General features: G+C 48.2%; 1 protein-coding gene across 1 annotated transcript in view; it reads right to left on the reverse strand.

Moving 5' to 3' along the window:
* Positions 1-1,641, reverse strand: part of Oxsr1 (oxidative stress responsive kinase 1) — an 89,472-nt gene extending 87,831 nt beyond the window's left edge. The window contains exon 1 of the mRNA XM_032911108.1: positions 1,235-1,641. Coding sequence (XP_032766999.1) covers positions 1,235-1,304 — 70 coding nt within the window. The 5' untranslated portion in view covers positions 1,305-1,641. The remainder of the gene's footprint in view (positions 1-1,234) is intronic.
* Between the last annotated feature and the right edge of the window lie 11,653 nt (positions 1,642-13,294).

Consider the following 13,294-nt stretch of genomic DNA (forward strand, 5'->3'; position numbering starts at 1 on the left):
TGTGAGGCCCAGGAATCCTGTAAGGAGCCTGAAATCCAAGTGCTTCGAGGCACAGACAGGACTCTAGAGTCTTCCTAACCAGTCAGCCGAGCCAAATGGTCAGTTCCGGGTCAACTAATGACACTGACCAAAAAGAATGTGTGCAGCTAGCCTTTACACGAGCAATTTCTTTCCTACAAAGAAATTGGGTGGCTTTTTGTTTTTGTTCTTAACACAACAGTGAAATAAACAATCTGGGATTTTTGGCCGGTCTCTATTTTAAGGCAGGATGCTATCGGTATAGACAGACTTCTTCCAACACGCAGACTTCTTCCACTAGTGTCAGCTGAGTAAGCCTTTGTTTTACTAAACCCATCCCCTTCGATTTCTATGGCCATCACTGCTGGGCTACAAATTCTCCCTCATTCCTGGCCCCTAAACCTCCTCAGGCACTATGCGCCTCTGGGAATGACAATCCATTTCAGTGTCGACCAACTGGTATTCTCAGATACTGTAACCAGATTTACAGTGTGAGCCATGGTCCCTGGTTGAAGCCCTCCAAGGACAACTTGAAACTCCAAACCTTTACCATAGTTTCAAAGGTCCCTGAGATCAATGTGCGCCCTCTTTCTGGCCCTACACTTATCAAGAACTTTCCTTCTCCTCAAAGTCTACATATTTCCTTATTCCTCAATGGAGGGGAAAGGGCGATCTTCCTTCGACTCACTTCAGGGTTCAACTTGAAAGTCTTTACCTCAGAAAAACAAATTCCCTTAAAATCATTGTCCAAATCATTCCTTATTATACCATCATTTCCTTCCGGCCACCAACCGAGACCCGTTACCGCTTTCCCATTCTTTCTATGCAGTTGACGTCTGCCTACTTGACCAGAGAAGTGAGTTATAAGGAGCCAGAGGCGAGTCTAACCTGTTCAGCACCGGGTACCTGCAGCTTCCCTCAGCCTCACCCCTACAAACCAGTGCCATGTACACTTGAAAGGGTCGTCGCGTGGATGGTTGATGCTGGGATCAAGTGCACATAGTCCACAATCCCAGAGCCACACGGCTCTGCCCACGAACCCCAGTGGCCCCTGGACCAGGCCTGCCTCCCATCCACATGGCTCTTCTGCACAGGACGTATCTGTCTCAGGTACGCTTCACCCTCCGGAGGGAGCCCCACCCTAGGCGCACGCCTCGCATCAGTGCCCAGCAAAGCTCGGGCCCAAAACCCCCGCGCGTCGCCCCTCGGCTCTCACCGATCACCTCCTGCAGCTCGTAGTCGTCCCTGTTGATGGACCAGGGCAGGGCGCTCGAGTCCTCGGACATGACGGCTGCAGCGCCTGGCTCCGTGCTTCTCACGCTTGGGGCTCTCAGGTCACCTCGCCGCGCGCCTCCCCACGCCCAGCCGCCCCCAACCCGCCGCTTGGCCCAGCCTTGGGGCGCACAACGCCGGGGCGCACGGGTCAAGCGCGGGCCCGAGGCGGGGACGCGCGGCTGCGGCCGACCTCGCCTCCTGCGGCTCCGCGTCCCGCAGTCCCCGGCCCAGCCCACGAGCCGGCCTCAGCCTCCGCGGCACCGCGAAGAGAGCTTCTTCCCGGCCCTGCCCCTCCGTCCCGCCCTCCACCCGAACCCCAAGCACGGGCCAAACTTTCCCTTCTCCCTCCACCTGCCGACACGCAGCGCGCTGACGTCACCACGCCGGGGAAACCCGGCCGCGGCCCGCCGCCTCTGGCCGCCATCTTGAGTGTGGCTGAACAAGAGGCGAGCGAGAAAGGAGCCGAAGAGAGTAGAAGTCGATTTTTAGATGGAAAATACTGCTCGTAGAGGAGTTCACGAAGGGCTTCTGAAAGCCAAAAGAGAGCAAACTGCCTCAGAACGAGGAGCCACACCAAGCATGGCGGCCACCGAATGCCAAACCGAGGGAGCGGAGCTTCCTCTAGCGGGTGGGGGGGGGGCGTTGCCGCTCTGCTTTGCCTTCATTGGTTGATTTGAGGAAGCGTGAAAACGGCAACTGGGACGTGTGGACGTCAGTCATACTTTAGTCCCGCCTCCGGGGAGCTTGACTCGCTGTTCCTCCGGAGCGCTAAAACCTTTCAGGACCCGGTTCTCTGGGGTGACGTCACGGCGTCACGGTCACACCCTCGCGACGTGCAAACCGCGCCCCGGGGTGTGGAGAAGCCCGAGGGAGCGGCCGGGTCGGGTACGCGGACCACGGCCAACTAGGATAAAAGGTCTTGCGGCCTCCCGAGTGGAGCCGGAAGCTCGACCGGTAATGACATTTTTTTTTTTTCCTAAGGCGGAAGTACTCTGCGCCGCCTCCCGGGGTTCTGTCTTTTCTCAGCTTCTGGTCTAAAGAGCCAATTAGCACCTGCCTCGGAGACCTGGGTTAGTTGGCTCTGCCCAGACTTCGCCTTGACTGTTCAGTGATTGTGTCACGCGACTCGGGGGTTAACTCAAGGCCCCGGCCCTAGCTTTTGTCATCCTCACAAGAAAGAAGTTCAGTTTTCTCGGTCTTAGAAGATCGCGCTTTGGTGAAACAAAACATAGAAACATCAACCTGGATAGGGTCGCTGCGGAGCAATCGACTGAGCTCTCCAGTGGGAAGGCCATGAGCACATCTGGTCGATAGGTTTGTAGGACATCTCATGAAGAGGTGCCATTTGGGCCATACCTCGCAGGACTCAGATGATTTCGACCAACAGAAAATGGGAGGACAGAATAGTCCAGTCCCAGCAAAGGAGCAAGGTCTTGCTGTAGACTTGTTTCAGCTACTGCTAGTGACGCGTTTACTGCGTGGATACTTTTTTCTTACTGGGGAAGAAGAGTAAAAGTAACATCGAGAAGAAGTGGGAAAGGATTGGAATTCTCAAGGTAGAACGACCAAATAAATAAACCAAAAGTAGTCTGGAATTGTTGGGCTGCGTAGACCACGGACAAACTTTATACAGTTTTCTTTCATTGCCTTGAAATTAAATACAATTTAGAATTTACGACTGCCTCCTCTTCCCTTCCCCTAAGAAATGGAACTACCAGTTTCGTGGTGAAATTTCAAGATGCTGGTCGCAATTATTGTTAGATAACACTACAGTACACTCATTAATGTGTTCTTGGTTTACGTCCTCAAACATGTACCTTAGTGGATTCGTAGAGCAGGAATCTCCTCTATAGATCTGATCATTTTGTTTCCCCTGTCCCTGACTTTCTCTCTGTAGCCTAATACAGGTTACAATAACATGATTTTAATGAGCAAGGAAGCCAGGAGTTGGATATTTGAGGCCATAAGCCTTTAGAGTATCTTCCATGTGAGCACTGTCACAACAGTGATCAGGGACTTAGTCCCCCACTCCCCTTTTTTTTTCTGGAGTGTGGAGTTTTTGCAGTAAACAGTAGAGGGCATATAAGTTAATAGTTAAACATTATAAGTCATAAAGCACCATACAGGAAAGATGTACTGTGATAGCAAATAGGGAGCCAGCTATGTAAAGTGTGCTTTAAATAGGAAGTTTGAACTATTTTTGAAACTATTAATAAAATTATGGTTTTCTTCCACCTATGGCTGTGACCCCCTTGATAGTCAGTTAGAGGAAGAGAGGAAAGGAAATGAGCAATGGTTCTACAACCCTGATCCTTATATCAAAATATTCCCCACGTCCCACCCTGGTTTCCTGAAAGTATGGCATATTTTTCACAGGAGGAGAATCTTGTTTTCCCACATTCTCAAAAGCGTCCCTGTGTTGGTTCAGATCCCTTCCTCCAGAGTGAAAGTTTATTGACTGGGTAACCTGAAGAGGCTCTCTAAAGAATGGAAGAGTTGAAGGAAGGGAAGGATAACTGTTGATGGGTGCATTAGTGAGGGCTTAGTGTGTGGGTGATGGGCTTTATTCTGCCAAGTATAACCTAAAGAGCCACAGAACACAGCCAGACCATGACGGCACACGTCTCTAACGCCAGCACTTAGGAGGTGGAGGCAGGCAGATCTCTTGAGTTCCAGACTGGCATGGTCTACAGAGCGAGTTCCAGGCCAACCAGGGCTGTACAGAGAAACCCTGTCTAGGGGAAGAAAGGAAGCAAGCAAGCAAACAACCTACAGAACACATCTCAAAACTGTTGTATTAAGAAACCAGCGACGAGGAAGGGTCTTGAGACTGTGGCTGACGATAGAGTTCTTACTACCCTAGCATGCATGAAGGCCAATCCTCGGGGCCACAAGAGGAAGGGAAAGGGGTGAGATATTAACCAGGAATATCTCTGTCCTCACAGTGTTAACTCTCCCACACCTCTCCATAGCTCAGCCCTGGAAGAGCATGCTTGTGGGATCAGAGCACACAGGTGGCTCCCAAGACTCTCAGAAGGCAAGCTCTGCAACAGGCCAAAGAACATGACCTACCACCATCCATCCCTGGACTGAGAAGCAGAAGAGCATGTTAAGGGCTGGAGAGATAGCTCATCGGTTAGGAGCACTGACTGCTCTTCCAGAGGTCCTGAGTTCAAATCCCAGCAACCACAGGGTGGCTCACAACCATCTGTAATGAGATCTGATGCCCTCTTCTGGTGTGTCTGAAGTCAGCTACAGTGTACTTACACACACACACACACACACACACACACACACACACACACACACACACACACACACACATATATACACATCGTTTTTTAAAAAACAAAACCTGTTAGGTCAGTGTTTTGTTGATCAACCACATGAACTGATTGTGGAGGAATGTACGTAAACTAGGGACTGCCATCTTGGTGAATCCAGATCACAAATGGCCACAGTGACAGACACTTACGACATGCAGGGTAGGCGTAAAGGGGATTGTAGGGGAGAAAGAGTCCATGCCAAAATGGAGTCTCAGCATCGAACTGGGCTCTGAGCTAGGGAGGAGTGCCAGGTTCTTCCAACCTTGCATCACAGCAGCTTAATTAGTTCAGGCTAATTGAACGCAAAATGGGAAATACTTGGTTGAGGTGGCTCCTTCCCAGGTGCAGGTTGCAAACAGCACCTGTTAACAGGTTTAGTAGGCCTTGCAACCTGCCTACTTCACTCTTCCCTTGGGGCCCTCCTACTTTCAGGAACTCATTCTCTTGCAACCTATATCCATTGTGCCCAAAAACAAACATATAAACCTACTTCAAAGCTGGGCACGGTGACAGATTCTTGTAATCCCAGAATTTAAGACATGGCCGCAAGAGAGCAAGGTCACTCTCAGCTATATAAGTGAATGCATGATCAACCTGGCTAATATGAGACCATCTCAACTGATTGTAAATCTAACTAAACATTATGGTGTTTATTGTGGCCTCATCCCCATGGCCTCTGCTTCTGTTCCTGCCCCCGGATTCCTGTCTTGAGTCCCTGCATTGGCTTCCCTCTGTGACAAATAACTCTGTAAGACAAATAAACCATCTCCTCTCCAAGTTGCTTTTTGACCATTTTTAATCACAGCAGCATATAGCAAGTTCCAGGACAGGATGGGCTGGGCTGGGCTGGGCTGATTGAGATACTGGCTTTAAGTGTGTGTGTGTGTGTGTGTGTGTGTGTGTGTGTGTGTGTGTGTGTGTGTGAACTAAAATAGATATTCCACCTTTCTCCAGATAAAAAAAAATTCAAATGAGAGAATATTCCGTGCTTGCCAAAATGAAGGACGACACAAACTCTCGTCCTGTGCTAACTGGGATGTGAGTTGATGGAAGACCTTTGGAAAACAGTTTGATTATCTTGGCAAAGTAAAAACCATGCTTCTGCTCCAAACCCCAGACTCCACTGTACAGTCTGCAGCCAAGATAAACTCTTGTGCATGTATTTTAAGCAACATATCCAAGAATACCTACAGCAACATTTTAAAGGATGGGGAAGTAAAGAAACCACACAAGAGAACTGTGAAAGTACTAAGATAATTGGTACTGTATAGCAGCAGAAATATACTACAGCCGTATAAAAATAGCTTAAAGGGCTCTCAACGAAGATAGAAACAAAGTAAGAGCACCGTCCATCAGACAGACAGACAGACAGACAGACAGACAGAAGAACCCAAGCGTGGCAGCACAGCCCTTGTTTCTATTGCTGTTACAAAGCACCATGACCAAGAAACAAGTTGGGGAGGGAAGGGTTTATTCAGCTCACTCTTCCGCGTCACCGTTCATCACTGAAAGAAGTCAGGGCAGGATCCCGGAGTCAGGAACTGATGCAGAGGCCATAGAAGGATGCTGCTCACTGGCTTGCTTCCCTACGCTCACTTTCCTTGGCTTCCTTATAGAACCCAGGATTACCAGCCCGGGGATGACACTACCCACATAGGCTGGGTCCTCCCCCATTGATCACTAATAAAAACAATTGTCCTACAGCTGGATCTCATGAGACATTGTCTGAACTAAGGCTCCTTCCTAGCTTGTGTCACGTTGACACAAAACCAACTGGTACAGCCCTCTTATCCCTTCACTGGGGCAGGACAATCAGAAGTTCAAAGTCCTTGGCTACACAGCAAGTTCAAGGCTTGACTTATACAAGAAACTCTCAGACAAAATAAAACAGAGTGAAGATCCCCGAGATGCACGGGGGCCTTCCTTCTAGGCCCTGACATCCATGGGGTTATTCCTTCTAGTCCTAATCAGGTCCCTTCTCTCCTTAGCCTTCACACTTTTTCATCCCTCTGTCGGGAGCTGTGAGAGGAGCTTCCCTAAGCTCTTCAGACTCACTTCAGGCCTCAGCTCCCACAGCTTCACCTCTGAGAAACAACTGTCCTTAAGATTAAGCTGACTCTTCCAGATTACTCCTTATGGGAACATTTCACTCCTTTCCCTCGCAACCTACCAAACTCCATCCTTTCGTTCCTTTCTCTTAAGAATCATTAACTTTATTTTATATGTGTGAGCATCTGAAGGCCTGCGTGTATGTATGTGCACCATTTGTACGGCCCACAGAAGCCCCAAGAGGGGATTGAATTCCCCAGATCTTGAGTTATAGATGACGGTGGGTCCACCATGTGTATGCTGGAAATCAAACCTGGATCCTCCACAAAAGCAACGGTGTTCTGGATGGTGAGCCATCTTCCCAGCTGCCCTTTTCATTGCTTCTGACTAAATGTCCACCTCTTTAACCAGAGAGAAATCTATGTTGTGATGTTACCTTGGTCCTTTTCCCTGGCACTATGGTCTCTCTGTACTAGCATATCTGAGGATGGGGCCAACTGATGTGCTTTTATGTGGAACACTGTGATCAACCAACCCATCCACAGACCTCTTGCCCTCCTTGTTATCAGACTTTTTTTAAATAAACTTTTTTTTTTGGAAGCTGGGGACTGAACCCAGGGCCTTGTGCTTGCTAGGCAAGCGCTCTACCACTGAGCTAAATCCCCAACCCCTTTATCAGACTTTGAGGCTGTCCAAATCCCTGACCAACTGACATATCGATTCATTACTCCCCACGAGGAAACCAGATCTGTACGGTGAGACGTAAAAACATGCCAGGAAGTTTGGTAAGGTAGAGCAAGTTGAGACCCGGAGACTAGGTGGGCACCTTGAGGCTTAGGTGACCCCCAGCTCCCTGGTAGACTCCTGACTTAGGACACTCAGAGTGTCCAGGCAGCGGCATTGTGGGTAAGAAGACTCCCCTGTGCCTTTGGATAAGCTCCGCGTACACTCCATTGCACAATGGGAGCCTGAGGTACCAGTCCAACTAGATGGATCGGTGTGGCAGGTAGCTGGTGCTCACTTGGCTGACCTGCCCTCTGCCTGTACCTCTGGTGTGACCTTTAGCTTCTTCGAGGATGCTGCTTGCTGGCCGCTGCCCCGCCAGTTCCATACAGAGACCACCTCTCTCGCTGCGGACTCTGCTCACAGTCCCAGCATCCGGCCCCTGTGGTTATAGTCACATCTCCCAGTAACCCGTTAACATCAAAACTCAATAAACATGTAACTATCAATCAGACTTATATCAGTAAATCCTCACCCCACAAAATGTCCATACAGTAAACTCAGAGCCAATTAATATTGATATAAACTGCCCACCTAGGACAAACTGTCCTATAAAAGTCCATCTCTTATAAAATCTTCTTAACTACCTGTGGCCCTTTAAGGCCACACAGATGTGGGTCGTCCTTCTCTGTCTCCATCTTGGTTCTTCCTTCTCTTCTCTCTCTCCTCTCTCCAAAACTCTGTGCCCGCCTTACTTTTTCACTGCCCAATCACAGGCCTTGTCTTATCTTGTGCCTGCTCTCATCTGCATATAGATCCACATATCTTCAGGCCATTCCCAATACCAGTTACTGCATCGGGTACCAATGAGAAATAAATGACACCGTCAAAGTGGATAACTTGAGAAAAGTTTGGCAAGGGAGTTCTTTGCCTAGGGTAGGAAGGACAAAGGAAGACGGAGGGACGAGGGTAACCCCTCCAAGCTGGCTGCTCTGGAGAAGCCTCAAATGATGCTGGGATGGGGACTTCTAGAAGCAGAGGGGTGGGTACTGGAGAAGCACCTGAAGTGTGGCCTTTCATAAAGACCAGTCACCAGCATCCCCTTGATAGGAGAGCCCAAGGTTATGTAAATACCCCTGCATTCTCCTCCTCCATTTGAATCTGCTGGTGCTGGCCCATTAGCAAACCAGAGAATCGGGGGACCCACAGTCCTCCAAGGTCTGTCAGTATTTGGAGGCATAGAGCCAACTGGAGGACAAGAGGAAGAGATACAGAGAAAATGCATGATTTGCACCCTGCCTAGATTCATTTAAACAAACAAAACATTCGCTGGTTTACATGTCTGAAAACTCAAGCACCAAGAAAGCTTGACACAGGGCTCCCAAGTGCTGCCCCCAGTTCACCTCCGTTTCACACGTCTGTGCTCCAAGGCCCCAGAACTCAGCCTTTTTCACTCAGCATCCTGGAGTCTTTCAGAGGCTTCACTGATCCTGGTTAAGGCATATGACTTGGCCGAGTCGTGTACTCAGAAGACGAGAGCTAGTGTTGAGGGAAGTCATAATACACAGCTTGAAGAAGGATGTTGCCTCTGATCTATGGGTCAGAGCTTCTCAACCTGGAGTCACTGAGAAGCCTACTGAATTACTTATTTTTCTCAGTGTGGTGGTTTGAACATGCTTGGCCCAAGGAGCAGCACTATTAGGGTGTGGCCTTGCTGGGGTAGGTGTGTCCTTGTTGGAGGAAGCAAGTGATTGTGGGCGTGGGCTTTAAGACCCTCATCCTAGCTGCCTGGAAGCCAGTCTTCTCCTGCAGCCTTCAGATGAAGATGCAGAGCTCTCAGCTCCTCCTGCACCAGGCCTGCCTGGATGCTGCCATGCTCCCACCTTGATGATAGTGGACTGAACCTCTGAACCTGTAAGACTGTCCCAATTAAATGTTGTCCTTATAAGAGTTGCCTTGGGCTGGAGAGATGGATCAGAGGTTAAGGAACACTGCTTTTGGGGCTGGAGAGGTGGCTCAGCGGTTAGGAACACTGATTGCTCTTCCAGATGGTCCTGAGTTCAACTCCCAGCAGCTACATGGTGGTTCACAACCCTCTGAAATGGGATCCAATGTCCTCTTCTGGTGTGTCTGAAGACAGTGACAGTGCACTCATATACATTAAATAAATAATTAAGAAAAAAAGAGTTGACTTGGTCATGGTGTCTGTTCACAGCAGTAAAACCCTAACTAAGATATTCAGTGCTGTGATAAAAATCTGTAAAGAAAAGAAAAAAAAAGCAACTTGAAAAGAAAAAAAAGAAATCCCCTCTCTATTCATCCATACTGATAGCCAAGTATGAGCATAGAACCTCAAAAATGCTGGTCAGATGTTGGGCGCACATGAGGCATGCATGAGGTAAGTGGAGAGAATTCGAGAGAGGGAGAGAGAGAGAGAGAGAGAGAGAGAGAGAGAGAGAGAGAGAGAGAGCGTGTGTGTGTGTGTGTGTGTGTGTGTGTGTGTGTGTGTGTGTGTGTGTGTGTGTGTGTGTATGCGAGTGAAAAGAGAGTGCATACCATGACAGGAACTCCCTGCAGCAGGCCCAGGTAGAGGCATCTCAGTAGCCCATGGCAGCCCTTCATAAAAAACAGTTGTTCCCGTTTCTCTTAACCTTAGCCCTGGACAACAGCTGTATAGATTTTATTTGTGTGTGACTGCTTTTCGGTTGGCCTCAGTGTGCATAATTATTCTATTATATCTCACTTTCCTATTTCTTTCTCCTTCTGCTCTGGTGAATTCTGTGAAACTAGATGTTCCCTGATGTAATGATTCTGTTTATTTTTTTAAGATTTATTTATTATTTATATGAGTACACTGTAGCGGTCTTCAGACACACCAGAAGAGAGCATCGGATCCCATTACAGATGGTTGTGAGCCACTATGCGGTTGCTGGGAGTTGAATTCAGGACCTCTGGAAGAGCAGTCAGTGCTCACAATCATTGAGTCGTCTCTCCAGTCCAATGTAATGATTCTTCAACTATTGAAAATTTAGGCATAGGGGCCCAGCTCAGCGCACCACAGTCCTAATGGCCCAGGTGCATGCTGTGTGTTCTCATCTTGGAAACAATGTAATATCTGCACAGTGGGAGTTCCAGATCAATGCTTGACATGCCAAGAAAGTTTGAAGAAATCATTAGAAATTAATTAGAACCAACATTGGGACCCCAAGAAAGGAAAAAAAATTGAAGTTATGAAATAAGTTTTGTACAACATTTGGGAGTGGTTCCTGGATAAGCAAGTATAGAATACATAAAATAATATACTAGTAGAACTAAGTCAATACACTGGGACTCTTACGAGAGTCATTGCGTGCAGCGTGCAGAGACAGAAAGCTAGCGGAACTACTGAGTTAAGGGTTAACTTGATTCTTTCTGGCCACTGCCTGGCAGTTTTTGTCCATGTCATTTATCTTTGGGCCTCACAGGAAAATGCAAGTAGCTGACCTCGGAGCTCTGAAGTATAATAAGTCAAAAGTTAAAGTTTAAATAATGATAAGTTTGCAATTATTATTATTCTGACCACAGGCCTGGGAATAGGGGAATCTTGAAACTTTGGGGAACAATTGTAATTCTTAGTTCTTTGTGGGATGTGGTTATTATTTGAATTTGATTTGGCAATGATTAGGCAATGTCTTTTTTTTTTCTACCTGGTTTTGGAGAATCAATAGAAGACTGGGGCAAGTTAAAGGTGAGAGAGCAAGTGGGGAGAAAGAGAGGTGCACATGAGGTGTGTATGAGGTGAGTAGAGAGAATGAGAGAGAGAGTGTGTGAGGAGAAGACTCTGTGTGTGTGTGTGTGTGTGTGTGTGTGTGTGTGTAAGGAGAGTGCATGTGGTGTGTAGGAGTGTGGGAGTTCAAGAAAAGCAAAGTGCGCAGGAGAATTCAGTGTATGCAGATGCAAACTGCAAGCCATCGAGAGAGAGAGAGAGAGAGAGAGAGAGAGAGAGAGAGAGAGAGAGAGAGAGAGGAGAGCAGCTTTAAGCCTTGAAAAAATTGCCTGTCAAGTTTGTACCCAAAAGGTAGTCTGTGTCTGTTTATTATGCGCCTTCCAGATATCCCTGCTTCCAACTGAGAATTCCGATCCTGTGTCAAGGCTAGACCCCGACACCTATGGACTCTCAGGTACTGGAATTCTGAGCTGGAAAGTTGGCTCAGTGGTTAAGAGCACTTGCTGCTCTTGGAGAGGACCCACGTTCAGTTTCCAGAACCCACAACCTTTGGTAGCCAATGACCATTTATAACTCAAGTTCCAAGGGCTTCAACCCCTTCTTCTGACCTCTGTGGACACCAGGCGTGCACACTGTACACATACAAACATGCAGACAAGACACTAGTATACGTAAAATAAAAAGCCTTTTAGGAGGTTAAAAAGCACTGGCACCCTGACTAATTATCTTTCCAGTACCTCCTCCCAACAAAGAGAGGCCTCATATCTAACAGGGGAGGTGATGTCGATGCTGCTGACTCAGGGGTCAAGTAGCTGGGTTTCAAAATAGGCCAGTCTAGTGGTAACCCTCCACATGTAGCAACTTTGCACTTGAAATGTGGCTGCTCAAAACCGAGATGTGCAGCAAGCCTGCATGCAATAGAACGAGGCCAGTGGGGTGTGATCCAAGGAAAGAGGAAGCATGGGGACCAGGGAGCCACGGCCAGCTCACCACCACTTCCGTTCTCATCCTCCTTCAAGCAGCTTCCTGAAGCAGACGCAACAACCCTGCTCTTCCACCTGCCCAACCCACCTTCCAGGCAGTCACTCCTCTGTTCCTTCCCACATACTTCAGTCTAGCACTCCCTACGGCCCACTAGGAAGCCAGAGCCCTGCTGCAGCCTGAGTGAGGTCCACGGCTGCAGTCATCTCTGCTAACCGTTCTATTCTAGTCTCCATCCTATGTGTGCCTCTTGCTTACATCTTTCCCTTAGTAGGTCTCCCAGCTTAGGGTTTGCTCTGTCCCCTTCACTTTTCAGAGCCCTGTCTTCAGGACATGGAGGATATATGGCTTTTACCCAGCCAGTATACCTGCTGCCAAGGCTCCACTACCTTGGCTCCTGGGTGGTTCTGACTTTCCCGCATCTGCATCTTGCTTCTTCTACTGCTGTCTAATTTCCTTTAGATCAGAGCACGATTAGCTTTAATCTTCTGCTTTGGCCTGGCCCCATGGAACAAATAGATCCCCAATAAAGCAAGTTTCTGAAATTCAGTGGTGATTGGAAATACATGAATTTTCAGAGATGCAGAAACAGCAAACGTTCCTTTAAAAATTAAAGTACTGGGCGCGGTGACACATACACCTTTAGTTCTAGCACTTGGAAGGCAGAGGCAGGCAGGCCCCTGTGAGTTTGAAGAGAGTCTGCTCTACATGGCAAATCCTGGGACAGCCAGATCTACATAGATCTACATAGCCAGATCTTACAAAAAAGAATAACAATTTTAGCACCCTCCCTTTTTTGTGACAGAATGCCCTATGTTTCCTAAACTGCCTCAGTTTCACAGGGAGTTAGAACCATAGACATACTATCTTACCTGGCTCTATAATTACAGATCTTGAGGAAGTTGGAAAAGTGGTGAGAGTTCTGCCACTCCTCACACGATCTCCTCCTATCTGAAGACCAAACATGTAGCATCAGTATTGTGTGTGTGGCACTTGGCCATACAACGGCTGGATGTGTGGGACACCATGATCAAGGGGTGGATCGTGGTCTGAGAACACAGCTCAGACGACAGTTTGCCTAACATGGATCCTGAGCTCAATCCCTGACACTGCACACCAGAGCCAGGACATGGGTTAGCCTAAGAAGGACTCAGGCTGCTGCAGGGTGGAAACTTCTGGAGCTGATGATACCTTCGGCTCCACTTGGTCCCTGCTG

The sequence above is a fragment of the Rattus rattus genome, chromosome 8 (genome assembly GCF_011064425.1).
Source record: "Rattus rattus isolate New Zealand chromosome 8, Rrattus_CSIRO_v1, whole genome shotgun sequence".
NCBI lineage: Eukaryota > Metazoa > Chordata > Mammalia > Rodentia > Muridae > Rattus > Rattus rattus.